We start from the raw sequence: 20623 nt of genomic DNA, 5'->3' as shown, positions 1-20623 counted from the left end.
GTGCTGTGCAAAGTCTTTAATGCAGTAATTCATTTCTTCCTCGCAGCATCCGTATGAAAAGGGTATATTCACTCTCCCCGCTATCTCCATCCTCCACAGTTAAGAAATGGGAAGGCTCAGAGCAGTTAGGTAACTTGCCCAAAGACACAGAGCTCACAAGGGGCGGCGGGAGAATCCTCATCCGGGAGTCGTCAGTCCTGTGCATAGTAATGGGTATCTCCCAGGGTGGGGTGGCCTGGCCAGGCAGTCTCTTGGTGGCTCGGTGACCCTGAGGGGGACTCCTCGCTCCCTGCAGATGGCACGCCCCGCATCATCTCGTCCTTCAGCGAGAAGGTGGTCAACCCCGGGGAGCAGTTCTCGCTGATGTGTGCGGCCAAGGGCGCCCCACCCCCCACTGTCACCTGGGCCCTGGACGACGAGCCCATCGTGCGGGACGGGAGCCACCGCACCAACCAGTATACCATGTCGGACGGCACCACCATCAGCCACATGAACGTCACAGGCCCCCAGATCCGCGACGGGGGCGTGTACCGGTGCACGGCGCGGAACTCGGTGGGCAGTGCTGAATATCAGGCGCGAATAAACGTAAGAGGTGCCTGTCTACATTTAAATATCAGAATAGGCTTTTGAGTTCCTTTGCCATCTCTGTGGTTCCCATTATTCTTGTGGTGATTAGTACTTATTATTAACTGTCATTTTGCTTTTAGTAGAGGTCTCTCTCCTTTCTTTCTCCCCTTTTCCCTGCCCTCCACAAACCCATCATCCTTTCTTGTGTGTGCGTGTCTGGTACAGTTCACCCTCCTCTGCATTGTCATCCCCTCCTCCTGCCCCTTCTCCTCTCCCAGTCTGACCCGCCCCCCCCATTCCTCCCCATCAAATCTCTCTGGCCCCAGGTACACTCAGCACCCCACTAGCAACCGCCAGCCCCACCAGGACCTTGTAAGGACAGGGATGGGGCAGGGGGACCAGAATTGACCTTTGATGGAGGTGTCCATCAAAGCTGTGCTCCCACTCTCCTCGCACTGAGCCATCCCCCCCAAATGCTCCAGGAGGTGTAAGCAGCCAGGAGCCAGTACACTATCTTCCCCCAATTTCCTCCCCCCAAGGCCCAAGCCATCAAGAGTGGGATGCTGGGGCTGGGTGGGGGTATCCCAAAGCAGACACCCCCCAGGAATGTGGGAAGCAGTCCTCAGGTGATCATCCCCAGATCTCAGCTCTGCAAGTCACTGTGGTGGGAAGAGCTCCTCTGAAGCTCTTTGCAGCCCTGTCAGGTCCGACTGGTCCTCATCCGGCCCCTACAGTAACCCCTGACCCAAGGGCAGAAGAGGAGTGGGGGAAGGGCACTTGTGACTGCCATGGAGCCAGGTCTCCAACCCCACATGAGAAAGGCGGTCCCCCGTTTAGCTACCTTCCTGCCTTTGAATTGGAAGGGTCAGAGTTACAGGGTCCTGGGATCCCCTGGTGCGGCCTCTCATCTTCTGGGTGGGGAACTTGAAGCCTGGAGTTTCCTACACCCACTCCAGCTCCCTGCCTGGGGGCCTCTGAGCCCCCTTTACTGCTGCCACATTCCCACCTGCCTAGCCACCCAGCTGAGGGTACCCCCTCTGCACAGCCAGGATGCCCAGAGTCCCCCATTTAGGGCCCCTTCTCAGGGACCCACAAAACGCACTTACCTATTTGGAAGAAAATCATCAGCTCATCCAGTGAAGACCTTCCTACTGTCTTTTAAATATTTAATGTATACGAGATCCTTTTTGTACAAGACCATTATCCACAAGTTGAAGGAAAATAACAAAATCTCCACATTGCTCTTGTAACCCCCAAATCTTAATCTCCTTGTAAATGAGAACTCGCCCTCCCAAATCCCAGTCACTTCCTGTGAGGCTTCAGTTGGCTCACGTACCCCATCCCATTAGGGGGATGGATTCTTGCCCCAGGCAGGAATGGAACATATCTGTTTGCAACTATTTGACGCTAGTAACAGGGAGTCCTGGAGAGACCGTGGGTGCTCCCAGCTCCAGCCTCTGCCTTTAGCCTTGCAATAAAAGCTTCCCTCTCCCCCCCAACCCCACCCCACTGAATCTCCATCCCCTGAGAGTTTTAGAACCGAGCAACGGAGAAGAGAGTTGAAGGGCAGCTCCTGGCTGTCCCTGGCTAATCGAACCGCTTGTCCCTCCTCTGCTCCTTCTCCCTCCTGACTCCCACCCAGGCCCCCCCAGCATCCGGGCGATGAGGAACATCACGGCCGTTGCTGGGCGGGATGCCCTCATCAACTGCAGGGTCATCGGCTACCCCTACTACTCCATCAAGTGGTATAAGGACGCCCTGCTGCTGCCCGACAACCACCGCCAGGTGGTGTTCGAGAACGGGACGCTGAAGCTGACCGACGTGCAGAAGGGCATGGACGAGGGGGAGTACCTGTGCAGCGTCCTCATCCAGCCCCAGCTGTCCATCAGCCAGAGCGTCCACGTGGCCGTCAAAGGTAGGCCTCCCCCAGAACCAGAACCCACCCAGGGCTGTCTCCCCCCTCCCCCGGCTGCTCAGGCAGCAGCAGCCAGGCCTGAAGGAGGGGAAGGCCAAGGAAGAGAAGGTTTAGGAGAAAGGGCAGGGGGAGATTGCAGGGGGACAAAGAAGGCCATGAGTACCTCTGCACGCAGGTTCCCTCTGTAGGCCACAGGACAATGTGGCACTGACCCGTGAGGCATGAGGGGCCTGTGACCCACAAAAGTCACCTTCTGGGCAAGAGACCTGGGTCACAGATGGAGGGCTGTATCCATCAGGAGGGAGCCATGCGACGTCAGCAGGGGCCCACCAGAGACCACTAAGACGGGGGCAAGAGGCAGGAGCAGGGAGCAGAAGCAGCAGGAGGCTGGGTGGAGGGAGCAGGTTCTGGGTGTCCGAATCCCCTGCATCTGCTCACGCTATTTGAGGCCTGCAAAGCACTGCCTAGCAAAACCTCAGCCCAGGCCCTTCACGCTCAGCTGGGCCGGGTGTGTTTTGTGCAGGGGTACGTAGCACAGTGCCTGGCGTATAGTAGCCATTCGCTAAATGCCTATGGATTCAATGAACGAATGAGTGGAACTAAGGAACTCCATGAATGTGTGAGCAGTGACGTCTGTCCCCTTGGTTCTGGGGCTGTGTGGGTGTGCCAGGCTCCGTCCCAAATGCATTCTTTGGAACTGCCAGGCCTGGAGACTTTCCGGGCAGTGCGTGGGAACAGGGTGGCCTGGGTGCTCCAGGGCAGGACAGAGAAGGGGGCCTGGCTGAGGAGGGGTCAGGGAAAGCCAGGCAGCTGGGGCGGGAGGTCACTAATGGCCGTAATGAGTAAGGGTCCGAGTGGGATCAAGCACTGGGAGAGCCCGAGGCTCTGGGAGCATGGAGGTGCCATCCTGGGGCTCCATGAGGGAGGAGGGAGGGCTGTGGTCTCCAGCCACCATCCCGGTCTCTAGCACCAGACTGCAGTCGTTGTTCTGATAAGACTGATATCGCTGTGGCGGGCCCACCACACACCAGTCGCTGTGACTGGATTCTCTACACGGTCTGTTTCATTGAACCCCAGCACTGTCCGCTTATCTCGGGCAGGTACCATTTTATCCCCAATTTCCAAGGCAGAGAAGGGCGTTGCTGGTATAGTAGTGAGTATAGCTGCCTTCCAAGGCGGAAAAGGCTGAGGCAAAAAAAAGTCAAGAAATTGTTATCAGGAAGCAGAATGTTTGCCGGGCCTTTCTACCTCCAGGCTCTGGGCTCTAACCCAGAGCTGGGGAAAGGGAGGGCTGGAAATAGGAACCATTCTCCAAACTCCACCTCAGGAATAAAGAAAGAGGCTTTGGGGACCCCCTGAGAGGGAGTCAGGAAGAAAGATGGAGTCCCTGAGAAGGCTGAGAGCCCCTGTCGCCAGGGCAGCAAGGAGGGGAGGTCCCCTCCGTATCCCCAGGGATGACAAAACACACACACACACACCCCAGGAGAGAAAAGCTGGCCTGAGCCCCGGGGGGTGGGGGTGGGGCTATAGGCAGGAAGAAACAGCGGAGGGGGTGGTGTCCAGGTCTACAAAGGGGCCCTGGCACAGAAGGCCCCAGTGGGTCCCAGGCTCTTGAAGCAGGATCCAAGAGCAGCTTTGTGGACAGGAAGAGGGAAGTCTGGGAGAAGGAAGAAGTTGGAGAGACAGATGCTCCGTCTGCCAGACAGTGAGTGTTTCTTGAGCTCAAACTGAGACAGTAGTCAGGGTTGGAGTGGCTTGCTGGGGGCCTCTCTTTGAGCCCCAGCAGTGGTGGGGCTGTGGCCATTTCAAGCCCGGGCAGGTGATAGGAGATCCTGACGGCATCAGACTCCCTGCCTCCCGCCGCTACACCCTAGCTAGGCTGAGGGGCACCCTGGCCCCCTCCTTAGCCGAAGGCCTCTGTCCCACCTGGAGCCCTGGACCGGCAGGAGCCTCACAACCCCTAGGCCACATCCCCAGCTTGGTGGCAGAGAAGATAGCAGTGCCTGCTCCCCCCTCCCAGCATCAAGGGCTACCATATCCATTTCCGTTACAAGCAGTGGACGGAGAGTTTACATTGTAAACATCACATATTAAAACATCTAACCTTTGCTCCACTCCCTTCGCCTGCCCGCACCAGTGAGCATTTGGCCGGGTTTGTTGCCTTAAAAAAAAATAAATAAATAACAGGGCTCCGGCGAGCCTCGGAGTACGCAGAACATCCTGAAAGCTGCTTCTGCTCATCCATTATTCAACCCCATTCAGGGAGCGATCAGTCCTAATGAATTGAATCTGATGCATTCCGTCTCAGCGACTCTCTGGGCCTGTTGTGATGGTGCTGAGCGACAAGAGGAAAGGGGGAGTGCGCGAGCGCACGTGTGTGTATGTGTGTGTGTGTGTGAGAGATATCTAGAGGGCAGAGCCCATGCACCAGGCACGTGTGGCTCCCTCACCCTGCACAAAGCCCGGCGTTCATCAAACGCTGTGTGTGTGTACAGGGTACAGGGCACGTGTGCACACATTCCATCTTCCCCGCCCTCAGGGTCTGAAGATCCAGCCCTAGAAGGACGGGGGTCACTTGTTTTCTCTCCAGACCGAGAAGCAGCATTTGTGTGAGGGGCTCTGGGACCCCCTGCCCCTGCCACTCGGAAAGCTCCGGTCCTTCAGCCTCCCACTCCCTGACTCCCTCTCCCCACCTCATTAGAATGCACTTTTGCAGAAGAACCCATCAGAGCTGATTATGAGCACACTGCTTGATTAGCTGATGTGCTGTTCCGAGAGCTACTCAAGGCGGAGGGTGAAGGAGGTGCCCCTGGGCGTGGAACGGGGCCCTGACTCTGGGCAAGGAGGGCCAAGTCCAGAGGCAGCACTGCTGCGCCCACTCCCATCACCTGGCTGGGACACGGGTCCCACTCAGGGGATCAGAGCAGGGAGCCAGGGTATAGCAAAGGGCAAGGTGGAGGTGGGACAAGGCACTAGACACTGGGGATCAATTAGAAGTCCCTCCCACCCCGCATCTCTCTGGGGGGTCTGTGGGCTTGTGGGCAGGAAGGGGCAAAAACCCACGCTGCTCCAAGGAGCTGGAAAAACAACTGCTGACCCCATTCCTTCTGGGACTGCTGGTGAATTTTTCAAACCCTGAGCTGGGAACAGAGCATACCCAACACGCATGCAGAGCCCTTTGTGCGTGAGGATGCATGCATGTACTCACTGGTCCTTACGATATGCACGTTCATGCAACAAATATACACACGCTAACCTGTCCACCGTTGCACGTGCACATGCACGCGTACACACACACACACGTATGCTGGCAGTCACGTGTGCACAAATATTGGCTCTGTCCCTACCCTCCTGTAAGACATCATTCCTGAGCCACAAAAGGTGGCTGCAGGTGGTACCGTATGAAATATTGCCCAAGTGAGCCTGCTGTGGCCCAGCAAGGTGGGAGGGCCCAGGGGAGAGAGTGGGCATGCTGTGGGCCCCTTGGGCTTTGGGGTGTGTAATGCCGACTGGCAGGGGAGAGCAGGGCTGCGGGGAAGGCAAGTGCTCCTCTCTGGGCATCCAGAGACATCCTTGGCAGGATGCTAAGAGGAGGGCACATAGATCCAACCTAGATTTGATGTCTTTAGGGCCCCCCGTAGCTGAAAAATAATGTAGCATAAAAGCATCTCTGGGCACGCGGGCTGAATGTTTAATTAACTAAGAAGGCAGGCTGCAACTGGGGCCCCGTGGCTTTAGCTCAGTGAGAGAACATCTCCATCCCCGCATCTGAGCCTCTGTGGGCTTCTGGAGCAAAACGAGGATAGGAGAGCTTGCCGCCCATGCTCAGCAAGGCTGGGACTGGGTGGTAGCACCAGGCTCCCGTGAGAGCACACAGAAGAGGACAAACACAGACGCTCATTCCCGGATGCCCATACTCCCCACCCCCGCTCCATCTTCCCTGACTGCCCAAACCAGTGCCTGCCATGTGCGTGGAAACTTTGGAGGAGGGCCCCTTCCACACCAGTGAGTGGGTTGGGGGTTTCTGTGACCATAGGTTGGGGCTTACGAAAAAGCCAGTCACCTGGCCAAAAGCCTGCTATCCTCAGTGGGGGACGATTGGAAGAGACCCAACAGAATCCACAGGAAGGGGATACAGCAGGCTGCACAGGTGCAGAGGGCCCAGTTGTACTTGGGAGATGGGGGCACCAGGAAAGCTCCTGCCAGCAGCCCTATTCCCCAGCAGAGGGGCCCCGGCACACAGGAGCAAGCAGCCGCTTGGGTGGACAGACAGGGCTCAAGATGATGACTGTGGTCACGGTGATGATGGGGACGATGGTGTGGAAGCGGCATCTACTGATTCATTCATTGACATTTACTACGCTCCCTCTGTCTTCTGGGCACCATCCTACAAATGCAGCCACGCTCAAGACAAAAGTCCCTGCCCTCGGGGAGCTTCCATTCTGCTGGGCAAATGGATAATGCATGAAATATACAAAAGCTGCCCCGTGTCAAAGAGGGAGCAGGGATGAGAGTGCCAAGAGGAGGGGAGAGTGGTTTGCAATTTTAAATAGGGTGGTCAGGGAAGGCCTTCCTGAGAAGAGAGGCTTGTGTAAAAAAAACACCGAAGGAAGTTGTAATCATTATTCCTAATATATTAGAGGCTTTAGAGATTACTTGGTCCAACTCCTCCATTTTTCAGATGAGGAAACAGAGGCTCAGGGCAGAGGCAGGGTAGTTGGGGGGGGGCGACCTCCCTCTGTTCCCTTGCACAGAAGGCAGAGGCTGGAACCCAGCTCCTGGGCACGGTCTCTCCCCGTCTCCACGCTGCACGGGCAGACGCTCCAACTCCCCCCAGTGCCCTCTCTCTGCTAAGCAGGTGCAATAAATTCAAAGGCTCAGTCTCAGACAGATGATGAGAAACACCATAAAGCGTTTATGGTCTGGGCTGGTGGTCAGCACACCGTCGTCCGTGCAGCACTCCCAAACAGGCAGCCATAAAAGCTTTATTGTGGCCAGACACCTCCTGGACTGCCACAACCACTGTCTGTCCCCAGCCACTCCGTTCCCCGGCCTTTTCACCATAGTAGCACCTTGTCAGTGAGGAGTTGCCCTCTCCCCAAAGATGACTGTGGCCAGAGCAAGGCTTCCAGAGACAGGACCGTGGGTCACGTGACATTCGTGCCTCCTATATTCAGGCTGGGCGCTGGGGAGATGCTGGGACTCAGGGGCAAGAGGGGGCCCTTCGTGCAGTCGACACTTGAGAGGTCCCTGGTCATCACTGCGATAGAGGTGGTCAGAACCCCCCACCACTGAGGATTGCTTTCCCAGAGGCGGAAGTGGACACACACACACATTCAATTATCTCATGTCTACCTCTGAGCGTTGGGGAAGACTTTCCTGACTCCCAGGTCAGAAAGCAGCCCCGCCTCTGGGCAGCTGTCCACACTCCCGTCACAGAGCCCCCACAGCCTGCTTCTCAGAGCCTCTCGCTCCCGGGGCTCCCCCTGCTCTTCTGGGAGCCTGTGAAGGAGCCAGGATCCCTAGACTTTCTTCTCCCTGCTGCTGTGCCTGCAGTTATGGGGGTATCTGAACAGAAGCCTGGAGCCAAGAAATTCTGTGAGCGGCTCTAGCCCCTAACACTCCCACCAAAGGGATCCTAAGGGGACACTTATCAGCCACACCATCACCCCTGCCTTATCGGCCTGCAGCAGGGGCAAGGGGTGGAGGGGGCCAGGAGCCTGCCCTGGATCTCGGGTGAGTTGTCTGGTGTCATCTTCTTCCCACAGGACAGTAGTGCTCTTGAGAGCTCTGGCCAGCCCAGGGGACTGTCTAACCCCCCGGATGGATACTGGTTGGCTACTGTCTCCAGTGGGCTCTCAATAGCCATCCGTGTTATTCTCGAAGGCCAGAAGGGAGTGACAGCCCCTGGTTGGCCTCTGCCTCATGGCTCAGCCTTTTTCCATTCTCTCACCCCAGGTACTTTTTTTACAGCACTACGTCCTTTAGCTCTCTGTCCAAATGCCACCTCCTCGTGATGACACGTCTCATGGCTTGGAGTTCAGCGTCTGTATATTCAGGGGGCGCTTGTCCAATAATCACTGAGGGAAATATCTTGCCTTCCCTAGCAAATGATGAGCTCCTGGGGGTTCTATCTGTATTTTAAGCATGTTTCTACTTTCTCCAGCCCACACGGAGCATAATAATGCATTCACAGACTAGGCATTTCATAAATATGAGATGAATTAGTTAATTAATGAATTAACCTGCCTTAGCAACTTATTCCATTATCCAAATCCCTTCTTACTGAGAGAGGCAGTCTTCCCCTTGCTTGAGCTACATCTCCCTGCCTAATTTCAGTCTTTCGCTTTCCACTTGCTCTGTTCATAGAGGAAATACAGCACTTGACCACCCATCCCCAGGGCACGGTCCTTCAGACTTGACAGCCCCTCAGCCCTCTCCTCCTTGGTCGAACCTGCCAGCTCCATGCTTTGCCCACACCTCCTCTTCTGCTCCTATCACTGCCTGAGTCTCCCCTTGGTCACGTTCGAGTGTGCAGAGGAGCCAGTTCTGGGGCTGTGATAGCAAGGGCCTGACCCCCAGGAAGGACCAAGGGATAAGCTCCTGGCTCCAAAATGCCATAGTATAAATACAGCATCTCGAGGAACCGCATAGAAACCCCCCCCCTTTTATCCGGATGGACTCCCATCCTGTGCTCTCCCTACCCCTTGCCCCCTGACTGTTAAACTTCTAAAATTGACCCAGGAAATAATATCTGAGCATATGTTCATTCATTTACTCACCCACCAGGCATTTATTGGGCTCCTACAATTTGCCAGGTACGTTAGTACTAGTTACGGCCCTACAGGAGCTCCCAGACTCCCATGGAGGGCGGTAAAGCAAACCACCACCCTCCCACCCTGGGATGGGTGTCGTGATGAAGGGTGCACGGGTGCAGTGGGACGAGGGCAGCCCTCACGGAAGAGGTGGTACTGGAGCAGGCTCTGAGAGGACAAGGAGGCGTTTCCCATGAGGCCTTGGGGCTCCAGCTTTGGGCCTCTGTGGGAAGGATAACTGGATCATGCCTGGCTCTGTTTGGCCTAGAGAAACAAACTAGAGGCAGATCTGGGTCTCTGCAACAGTTCCCTCAAAAAATCCAAGGACACCAGAAGTCTTGGTGTGATCTAGGCACCCAAACAACCCAGATGGCGGGGAGAAGATCCACAGAGCCCAACAGAGGGATCTCTAGGAAATCTCAGCAATGGGCATTGGGCCATTACTGGAGTCAGGGTTCCAGAGAAGTCTCATGTGGAGATCCCCAAGGCCCAGCAAACCACCCAGAATACTGTGGCAAGGCCCCAGCCTGGGGAATAGACAGCCAGAGATCGGGATAGGAAGGTCCAGACAATGACCAGAGCCCCCAGAAAATCTGGCTGGACTTTGGACCTAGATTTGGGCCCTTGGAGGAGCACACATGGTAGGAATAAGAAGGATAAATGCCCAGCTGTGTTCACCAAGGCACAGGCTAAGGCTTGGAGCAGCGGGTGGTTGTGGTAAGCTGATGGAGCCCCTGTGGCAGGATGGAGACTAAGGTAGGACAGGACACTGGGAAGCTCAGTGAAACACTCTGCTGAAGGGTATGACTCTCATCCCATCCCACCTAAATGTCACTTCCTCTGGACCTAGGCTCTTGATCAAGAACTTTCCAAGAGATACAAAGGGCTGCCAAGGGTTATTCTATGCCCACACCCCACCACTCTGCTGGGGAAGCTCCCTGCTGAGCCCTGAAAATCCTTGGGGTACATGGAGGGCCTTGGGCATGCCTAGGTTGCCACCATCCTCTCCCCCCAGGGCTCGGCCCTGCTGGGGGCCACTGTGGGTAGGCCTAGGGTGGAAAGTGGCAGGCTTCCCCCGGTGGGGGGGGTGCCGGAGCCTGGGAGAAGGCCAGAGGACAGTGGACAGCCTTGTAATTTAATTATTTGACTGCAGAAAGGAGATCCCATCTGCTGGGTCCTCATCCTTGTTAAGCTAATTGTCTGTCTCCTTCTCTCCCTTCGCCCCCCACTTGCTGGGGAAGTCGCTGTAGCCTAATTGAGTTATCATAAAGATAATGGCTGATGCCCTAGCCAGAGCTGAGAAAGGAGGATCCTTCTTACAGAGGCTCAGGCTCCAGACCGGTCCCCCAGGGGCCAAGATGTGCGCTATGGGGCAGGCTGGATTGTCTCACAAAGGACAGGGCTCCCTCTCTGCTCCTCCCTGTCACCCAAGGGGAGCTCATTGATGAGACGGAAGAGTCGTTGGGCTGGGCATGTCTGGGGCTTTCTCAGAGAGGCACCCAGGCAGCATAAGGGAGGGAACGTGGACTCTGAGAACAGGGACACCAGGTCTCAAATCCCACTGTCACCTCTTAGGAGCTAAATGACCGAGGGCAAATGACTTCTCCATTCTGAGCCTCAGTGCTGTCATCTGTAAACTGGAGATGGTTAAGCTGCATCACGTTATGGTGGGGGGGAGGATTCAGTGTGCTAAAACCTGATGACAATGGACAGGGCTGGGGTGGGTGATGGGACCTCTGCAGGAGCAGGCTAGCGGACAGCATCCTGGCTTTTAGAGGCACAGCTATGGGGTGTGCACTGGGGACAGTCTCAGCACCCAGCTTCTCCCCCTTGCCCAACATCAGGGCCACAACATCCCTGTCAATCCCAGACCCCAGGGAACTGATATATCTTTGGGATAAGAAAGTGACACTGAGCCATCAAGGAGCAGCAGGGGAGTGAGGGCAAACGTCAAGCAGTGTCCGTAGGCAAATGGGAATCCAGAAGCCCATGCATCATTGCCAGGACAAATCTGAGGGTCAGGATTAAAGCAGGCCAGCCAACACCCTACACAGAGACAGTGGGTTGGGGCCTGGGTGGGCAAGGGGATGAGAGCCAAGGGCAGTGGCAGCCCCAAGGATTCTGCATTTATAGGACAAGGCACTGGTGCCCTGGGGAACTCTATGTACAGCCCCAGGGGCAGGAGGGGCCGGGAGGTGAGGCAATGAGGCAGTTGCTGCTGGCCAGGCTGGGGCACGTGGGGGGCCTGACAGCAGCACTCCCCTTGCCTTCCCAGTGCCCCCTCTAATCCAGCCCTTTGAGTTCCCACCTGCCTCCATCGGCCAGCTGCTCTATATCCCCTGCGTGGTGTCCTCGGGGGACATGCCCATCCGCATCACCTGGAGGAAGGACGGACAGGTGATCATCTCAGGCTCGGGCGTGACCATCGAGAGCAAGGAATTCATGAGCTCCCTGCAGATCTCCAGCGTCTCCCTCAAGCACAATGGCAACTACACGTGCATCGCCAGCAACGCGGCGGCCACTGTGAGCCGGGAGCGCCAGCTCATCGTGCGTGGTGAGCAGAGAGGCCAGGGGTGGGGGAGGGAGGGCCCAGCTCAGGGCCCTGAGCGGGGAACAACCCTGTTCAGTTAGCCACAGCCAGAGTCAGAGCTGGGACGCGGGACTCCCAGGACCCAACAAAAGCCCTCAGTGTCTTGAGTTTCAGAGCTGCCTCTTCCGAACCTGACCGCGGTCCAGGCGGGGCTGGCATAGAATGGAAGGTTAGAGACCCCAGAAGAGCTGTTAAAGGCAGATGATCTGTTTCTCCCTACCTCCCCTCTTCCTGCAGTGCCCCCGCGATTTGTGGTGCAGCCCAACAACCAGGACGGCATCTACGGCAAAGCTGGTGTGCTCAACTGCTCGGTGGATGGCTACCCCCCGCCCAAGGTCATGTGGAAGCATGCCAAGGGTGAGCCCCTGGCCAGCCCGCATCTCTGAGCACAGTCAGGGAGTGGGGAGAAGGAAGCTGATGGGGTTTGGGCCCATTTTCCTACAAACAACTCCAAGCCCTGGGTGGGAGCCCTGGGTTCTAAGCTTTCATGGGACCCCAGGCGGTACTAGCTCTGGACATTGGTCTCAACCACCCTCAGGGGTCTGCAGACTGGGGACAGCTATCATGCTGACTCTAAATTTCCTCTAGTCCCCACAGATTGACCCCTCCCTTCCCCGGTCCAGCCCTAGAACTCAGTGTATGTCTGCTTTCCGCAGCTCTCCCCACCCTGCTTGGGGTCCCAGAACCTCCTTGGCCCATGCTCATCACCAGTCAACCTATGCTAGGACTGTGGTCCTTCTTGGAGCCCAACATCATCCCAAGGATACATTTGGTATCTAAGTCCCATGCTAACCTCTTGTCATAGGCCATGCCCATCACTGACCCTGGGGGAAAAGGGAGGGGACCACAAAGCCCCCCTTGGAGGATGGCTGTCCTCTTTTCCCATGCCTGGCTGTCCAAGGCCAGGCAGCTGCCATTTTAGGGTTCCATCTTGCCTTTACCTGCAGCCAAGTGGCCTGAAGGCAACTCTTCATCTCCAAGTTCAGCCCTGAGGCTCAGTGTCAAGGCGAGCTTTGAGCTGAGGTCCCCAACTCCACTGCCTTACCTGAGAGCTGGGGCAGGGCCAGACCTCTGTGAGGGTCTTCTGGTCACCCAGAGTACTTTGGGAGTGCTACAAGATAGCCCTAGGTCGGCAAGAGAAGGACATCAGGGCATCCCTTGGGCCAGTCCAACCTGACCCAGCTCACGTGCTAGCCTGGGCGCCAGCCCCCTAACAGCCACCTCCTTCCAGGGAGCGGGAGCCCGCAGCAGTACCACCCGGTACCCCTCACCGGCCGCACCCAGATCCTGGCCAACAGCTCACTGCTGATCCGCCACGTCCTGGAAGAGGACATGGGCTACTACCTCTGCCAGGCCAGCAACGGCGTGGGCACCGACATCAGCAAATCCATGTTCCTCACCGTCAAGAGTGAGTCCTGCCCGCGCGCGGCACTCCTAGCCCTCTGACCACAGGCCAGGGTCCATCTCCACACTCACCCAGCGACCACTATCCCATCTGTGAGCGGGAGGCAGGGAGGGCTCTTGGTCAGAGGCGCACTCGGGACCCTCAGGTGGGGGGCTCAAGGCCCCCTGTGACCTTGGCCGAGTCACCTCACCTGTCTAGGCTCCAGGTTCTTCCCTGTGCTAGAGGTTTGTTTCCAGCCCACGCTCTCCACCAGCCTGAGTAACACAGGAACTGGTCACGGGATGTTTTGGGAAAGCCAAAGAGCAGTCTATGGCTACTAAATCCCCAGGCATAGAGCTGGTCTCATGGCTTCAGAAGCCCAGAATATTCCTGAATTCTGTTGAATCATATGTGGACATTCCTACCAAATAAGCCTATCCTTTTAGAGTCTTGGGGTCTGTACAATGGGACCCCAGAGAATCGTGTCACAGGAACAGCGTCCACCTGATCCTGTGCAGGGAATGGACCATGGGCCATGCAGGACAGTGGTGAGAGCCTGTGTTTGCACCCGACCAAAGCCAAGTGGGAATCTGGGCACCATGTTGTAATTACTGTGACCTTGATAAGTTTGCTTGGCCTCGCCCTACATACCTCATTTCCCTGATAGAGGAAATGAAAGTCCTAATAGTGCCTTACCTGTTATGTTCTGTGTCAAGAATGAGTCTGATACTATGCGGAAAGCAGCCAGTGTGGTAACTGGCACCCAGTCAGCCATCAAAGGCTTACCAGTTCTGCTATCAGTGCCGGCAGTCCCTGCAGGGTCGGTGCGGGAATGACTGCCGAGGGCAGTGCCTGGTGTGGGGTCCCTCCTCCAAGAATCAGAGCTTTTCTTTATCGCTTGCCAAAGCCCATGTGCAGCTCAGCACAAGACAGGGAAGTCCCGGCGATCGATGCTCGGGGAGCTCTAGGCGCCGGAATCCCCACCCTGGGGAGCCGCTTCCTTCACACTATCAAAAAGCACTTTGTCCTTAATAAAACCAGGCAATCAATCTACATCCCTCCGCCAGGGAGAACTTCGCTAATCCCGCCTGCGTGAGGTGAGGAGTAGCAGGCACCTCGCGGAACCGTCCCTGGAATCTGACCCTTACCTCCCCACCGTCAGCAGCAGAGCGGAGCCCAAACCCTTAGGCTTTTATATTTCCTTTTTGTGCTTTGCTCGTTCTTCTCGAAGCTAGGGGATTCCACCACACAAGCCTGGCTGTGGCTTTGTGGCGCCTGGTTTGCAGGATGAGGGGGACATGGGTGATGGGTGACCCGGCGGTCAGGAAGGTGGGCTGTGTGAGGAGCCTTGGGTCGCAGCAGGCTGTCCCTGACGTCCTGCAGGCCCCAGGCCAAGTCCCCTCACCTCTCGGGCACTGCGTTTTTCCTGTGCTGTCTACACTGCTCAGCCCAGGCAGCAGCCCTGCGACACCCGGAGATGCTCCGAGGAAGCCGTTTTGTGAACTCAGGGAGGCCTTGTGAGCACGTGCGACACAACATCTCACACACACACACACACACACACACACGCACACACACACGCACACACACACACACACACGGCCGTGTCAACGCCTGGGCCTCTCTTCCCGAGGAGCTTCTTCCCACCCCCATCACCTGTGGGCAGAATCTGGACCTCGTTCCTTCCTCCCCTCGCTCTCGTCCTATTTTCAGCCACCTTGTCATTCTCCTTGGCTTGTTTCACAGCAAGGCACACGCGCACACGCCTTTCTCACACCTGCTCCGTCTCACAGACGCCTCGGGTCATGCTTTCCCGCTCACCGCACCTCCCTCCCTGCCGCCTGTGACTCGGTGTCTCTCAGCACTTGCTCGCACAGCCTCTACCCTGCCACCCCCTCGGCGGACAGGCTGTCTTCCAGCGGGGCTCTCTCATACCGCCTCCCATGCACGCACTCCTTCGATGGCCTTTTCCTGACACACTTTCTCTGTCACGGAAGCCCCCTTGCCTTCCAGCCCCGTGCTCCCCAGTGACCCACCCAGCCATCCTAGGGGCCCCCGTGCCACCCCGAATGGCAACAGGACAGGAACAGCAGGGCCAGGGGCCTTGGAGACCCAAGGGCAGCCGGAATGGAAGGGCTGAGCGCAGCGCAGTCTCTCTCTGGGGTTGGAGGGTCTGACGGCCCTTCCATAGATGCCTGAATCAAGCTACGCCATATCCAGCTGCCAGGGGAGGCTCCTGGGACAGTGTGACAGGAGGTGGGAGTGAGCACTGGGCTGGAGCATGGCGGGGGGGTCCCAATTTTCCTTGGGAACTTCTTCCGCTCTGCCTCCTGCTGTGTTTACACAGACAGCCTGCTCTAGGGAACCGACCCCAGCTGCTCCCCTTGCACACCCCCGCCCCATTGCTGCTCTGCCTTTTCCTTCTTCATTCACCCTCGGCCTCCCAATTCCCCACTCTGACTTCAGTTGAAAGGGCACAGGAAGGTGGGGAGAACCTTCAGGACACAGCCATGTGTGTCACCCATGGGATTGCTGGGGGCAAGCCATCCCTAGCCATCTCTTAATCCATCTCAAACACTCACCACCAACGCTCCCCTCACCTTGCAGAGCTGGCCACAGGAGGACCTGCGGTTTCAAGGCCTCAAAGCCAATTTCAAGGCTCGTGTCCTTGCGCACTCAAGGAAGTGTTGACCCAATATGGTGCCACCCTGTCAGACGTCACACTTCTGTGAACTCTCAGAAGGCAAACTGACCCTAGTCCCCACGTTAACCAAATAGAAGAAAGAAACTAAAGACATCAAAGGGACATACATCCTAAAAAGCATCCAAGTGTCAAACAGGACATTTGTGGTTGGCTTCTGCTGGGAAGTGTCTACACCATTGACACCCATGGTTTCCAGTGATAACTCAGTAGCTCTTCCTTGAGCCCTCACTAAACAGGTTGATAAAACTCCGTGACTAAGAGTATAGCCTTTAGTACCAGACAGGCCTGGGTTCAAATCCCAGCTCTGCCACTTGATAGCTGTGAGGTCTTGGACAGTGGTCTCTGCAAGCCCCAATTTCCTGCTCAATAAGCTTGGGATTAGAACGCTTTTTACTCATCAGAAAGGTTTAAATGAGACATTCGCTTCCAGCAATTAATATACTACGTGGCACCGAATACACATGCAATAATTGTTAGTAATCTTTCGTTTTAGGGGCTGAAAATCTCATGATGAGTAGGACAGAGCTGCTGTTTTCAGGGAATTTAGAATCTCGAGGAGGAGGTAGACATATACCCCAAACAACTATTCTGCACAAAATGACAAGTGCCTTACAAGGCCACAAGCGAGGCGGTACAAAGAGACTTGGGGAAGGAGAGGTCAATGTTAACTTTGGGGTGAATGAGGAAGTGTCAAGAAAAGCCCCACAAAAGCAGTAGTCTTAAGTGGGGCTTAACGAACAGAGGGATTCTGGCAGGAACCAACAGCGACAGATGTCATTCCATCCCTGGGGAAAAAGCACAGCAAGGCCGTGGAGGCAGGGCAGTCTGCGAGTGTCATCTGGTGAGCTGGGATCTTGGGAGACTGAAGGGAAAATGAAAGGTCAGGTGCTCGTGGGCTTTGGAAGCTCAGCACTTTCTTTCTAAGTAGCATTGACTTTTGATATCAGGCGGAAAACCAGAGTTCCAGGAGCCCAGGGGTCTAGTGGGAGTCAGAATCTCAGAGCTGATCCTTGCAGAATTGCCATGGAGAGCCTGTCCTCAGGACCCTGGGGTGCAAAGGGCGTGTTAGGGCGGGCAGTTGGTTTTCTAATCCCTGGACATCCTTGTCGGCAACCAACTGGACCCGACTGGCCCCCACAGCTCCCTGACCCCCAGAGCATTGGTGTGACCTGAGTCTGGGATCGCCTGAGCTGATAGCCCAGCCTTGCCGCTGTCTCAGGCCAGCACGTCATAGTTTCTAGAGCGCTTCTTATGCCTCGCCTGTGAGGTCAGCAGGCAATAGCTCCTTCCTAAGGAAGGTGAGGCATTGGATCAAGGTCAGTGGGTGATATAGTCCCAGCTGAGACCAGAACTTGCCTCTGAGGGCTCATGGTTTGGTAGAAAGTGCAAAGACCCAGAGTCAGAAGATGCTGGTCCTGGCTCCATGTCTCACCAGCCACATATCTAAGAGCCATCCCTTCCTTTCTCTGGGCCTCGGGGTTCTCATCTGAACAGTAAGAGGCCTGGCCTAGAATCTGGTCACTAACTGATCCCAAGGTCCTTTCCAGATCAAACAATCTGTGATTCTAGCAATGTGCATGGTCCTTTCAGGACGCCGGACCTCCTCCCAGAACGTGGTTGGAAATAAATGTAATTAACGAAAGAAAATACCACATCCAGCTACCTTTTATCTCCCTTTTAAAATGAAAAAAAGAGAGAGAGAGAGAAAGAGAAGAGGTAATGACCAAAAGGAGGAGAAAGGAATCCCTCCTTCAACTGGCACACAGAAAAAAAAAATTAACCATCTTCAAAAAGAATGCTTTACGGAGAGGCAGGTAGAAAGCCAGGCTGCTTCCTCTGGAGCGCAAGGGCTGGCTGGGTTTTGATGTCGCCACCACCTGGCGGTGCCTCCCTGGGCTCAGAGGCCCTCTTGTGCCGCAGGTTACCTGATTAGACAGGTTCTGTTCTATCCCCCAGACTCTCCTCCACTTGGTAAAGGCTCCAGGGATTGGGCTGAGGCAGAACCCACGGCCAATTAAACCCATAAGGGCTCTTTGTTTGGTCTGAGTTTTGATTTGTTTGTTTAGCAAAATGTCAGGCCAATTAAAGCCAGATCCAAGAGCCCTCCACAAGCATACACCCAGCTGCAGAGTGGCTGGAAAGCAGGAGACAGGAGAATGGAGCCAAGTGGGGACTGGAGGGGGGGGCCACGCTAGGGAGGGAAGTCCCGGGCCTGGGTAGACAAGGTCACCTGCCCGCGGCTGACCACGGGTGCAGTACAGAGGGCAGGATACAAAGCCTTGGAAAGACGACCGAGTATCCCATGACCCAAGATGGTCCTGATGTCAATTTGCCCAAAGGAAATTCTTCCTCCTCCCTTGCACCCAGGGATGGGGCTCCTGCTCTAGAGGGCTTCTTCTGCCCTCATCAGCCCCTGCCCCTCCCACGGGGCCAGGAGTCTACGGCCAAAGGAAACAGCTACCCAGGGCTCACAACCCCTTTCTAGACCACATTCCAGGTGCCCAGGGGATTCCCTGCCCAAATGCCCCAAGCCGACTTCTAGGATCTTCTGCAGCATCTTGCCCAATCTGTCCTCTCAAGGATGGGCCCTACCACCAGCATGACCCCTAGACCTGAGTGAGGGAGGGCTGTTTTCAGGGCATGCAGAAGGAGCCTGGTGTGGCTTGGGAGGCCCACACACGTACTCGTAAGGGCCGTCTCAGCCCACAAGAAGAAACAGGCACGCAGAAGCCAAGCAAGTAGCCCAAGGTTTTCCTCTGTGGGCCCTGGTGGTAGGGCCCATCTCCTCACCGGACTGGAGCTCCTTGAAGGCTGGGCTGGTCGTCCTTTCCCACTGTGGGAATGCCTGCCTCTGGCACCCAGCTCAGCAGAGGCCTCCTCCCACTTTGGCCTGTCTTGCTGGGGACAACAGGCCGACTGACCCCAGCCCCTGTGTCTGGTCCAGTCCTACAGAGCATCACAGGTCACCCCCTCGGCGCTCCCCTCTGCCCTATGAGTCTCCCTGATTGGCTGAGGGATGGGTGGGACAGCCCCTCTGTGGGATCGGCAGTCAGGGGAGGAGGCAAGAAAGGCGAGTGTCAGGCAGCAGAGCGAGACAATGCTTGGCCTGGGGCTGACACTGGCCCTGCCATAGCGGGGGAGTTTGGCCACAGTGCTTACCCCCCGCCCCCCAGTGCTGGTCATTGGTCAGCCTCAGCTGCCCAGCCTCAGGACAGCTGAGGGAACCCCACCCTGGTCTGCGCCAAGCCTGGAGTCCCTGCAAGCCTGGGGCCTGGCCTCCCAGCCTCCGGTAAAGGAGGGAGGGAGGGGAAAAGGGAATGAACCATTGCCATGATTTCCATGGCAATGATTATCCAGCTGGCTCTTTGGCCTTCTTGATTTTCAGACTTCATAGAATAAGGAGCAGCACTTTGTCTCCTGCTTCCTCAAACAGGGGCGAGCAGAGAGGCGACATATCCTGTCTCCAGGCCAGGCTCCATGCTGCTCCCCCCACCCCTGAACCCTCCCCAGCAGGTCTGCAGCCATGGGTCCACCCAGGCTCTCTCCACCCTGCGCAGGACCCAGGGCCACCAAAATGAATGGACGGCTTAGGGGACAGGAAGGCCCCACGCAGGGAGATGGGGGTCCTGATCTCTTGTCTCAATGTCCCCCACTACACACTGAGTAAACTGGGGCCAGTCACTTCATCTCCCTGGACTCAGTTTACTCCTCTGTTTAGAGAAGTCCCAATCCCTTTGTCCCTTTCCCTCAGCCCCAAAGACAAGAACAGAGCTCAACCAACGGGCCACCTTCTGCTGTGCCGATGGAGACCAGGCAGGGCACGTGCTACCAGTTCTTCCAGAACCCTGCTTTCAGAAGCCAGAGCCCTCGTGGTTTTGGGGGGTTACAGATAAAGACAAGTCTGAACCAAAGACACATGGGCGATCTTACTGACTTCAAGAGGCCAGCAGTGTCATCGGAGCATGTCACATCACATGCCAAACCAAGCCCCAAAACAGTCCTTTGTATAAGGTTTCAAGGTAGAATGAAAATCTCCGTGTGGAACAGCCCCCTTCCCTGGCCCCTCTTCTCCTCACCATGACAAGCCAGGTCCCCAGACAAGCAGCGGAGAGTTTTATAGAAGGTTCAGCTGGAATGGCCCTGCCTGTGAGACCTCCACTCCTGATCCGAAAGTGCTTGCACCCGGAGACATCTCGTCCCCAAGCTCACTGGGGCCCTTATCTCCTTGCTAGAGGCTTAGGCAGTGGTGGCCAGCAGTCCCCATGACCACGAGCACAGGAGAGCGTCCAGATGGCTCTGGGCTCTAAGGTGTCCTTCAAGGCCTTTCTTATGTTCAGCTCCAGCAGATCCGATGAAAAGCAGAATTTTGTGCACCTTATATGCTAATCAAGGAAAAAGTACAGTAAACGTTTTGAGACACAAGGGAGCGGGGGTTATCACTGCCTGGCTCTGTTTACTGGATGAGAAAATGCAAGCAGGCAAAGAGCAGAAGCAGTGTCTCCAAACCCACCCTAAGTTAGGAGCCCAGATCGTGTCCCCCAGTTGTGATCAAAGCCTCTCTGGATGGTAGGGGCAGAACAGATCGTAGGATCAGCCAAGCATGAACAGGCACTTCCTGATGAAATCCCCATTCCTGCCCCCCCCCCCC

General features: G+C 56.2%; 1 protein-coding gene across 1 annotated transcript in view; it reads left to right on the top strand.

The window, feature by feature from the left end:
* DSCAML1 (DS cell adhesion molecule like 1) overlaps positions 1-20623 on the top strand; it is a 376149-nt gene that overhangs the window by 263744 nt on the left and 91782 nt on the right. Inside the window, exons 7-11 of the mRNA XM_034665856.1 lie at positions 296-592; positions 2210-2482; positions 11573-11851; positions 12125-12244; positions 13119-13295. Coding sequence (XP_034521747.1) covers positions 296-592; positions 2210-2482; positions 11573-11851; positions 12125-12244; positions 13119-13295 — 1146 coding nt within the window. The remainder of the gene's footprint in view (positions 1-295; positions 593-2209; positions 2483-11572; positions 11852-12124; positions 12245-13118; positions 13296-20623) is intronic.

The sequence above is a fragment of the Ailuropoda melanoleuca genome, chromosome 8, assembly GCF_002007445.2.
Source record: "Ailuropoda melanoleuca isolate Jingjing chromosome 8, ASM200744v2, whole genome shotgun sequence".
NCBI classification, from domain to species: domain Eukaryota; kingdom Metazoa; phylum Chordata; class Mammalia; order Carnivora; family Ursidae; genus Ailuropoda; species Ailuropoda melanoleuca.
This window is presented reverse-complemented; position numbering and strand designations above follow the sequence as displayed.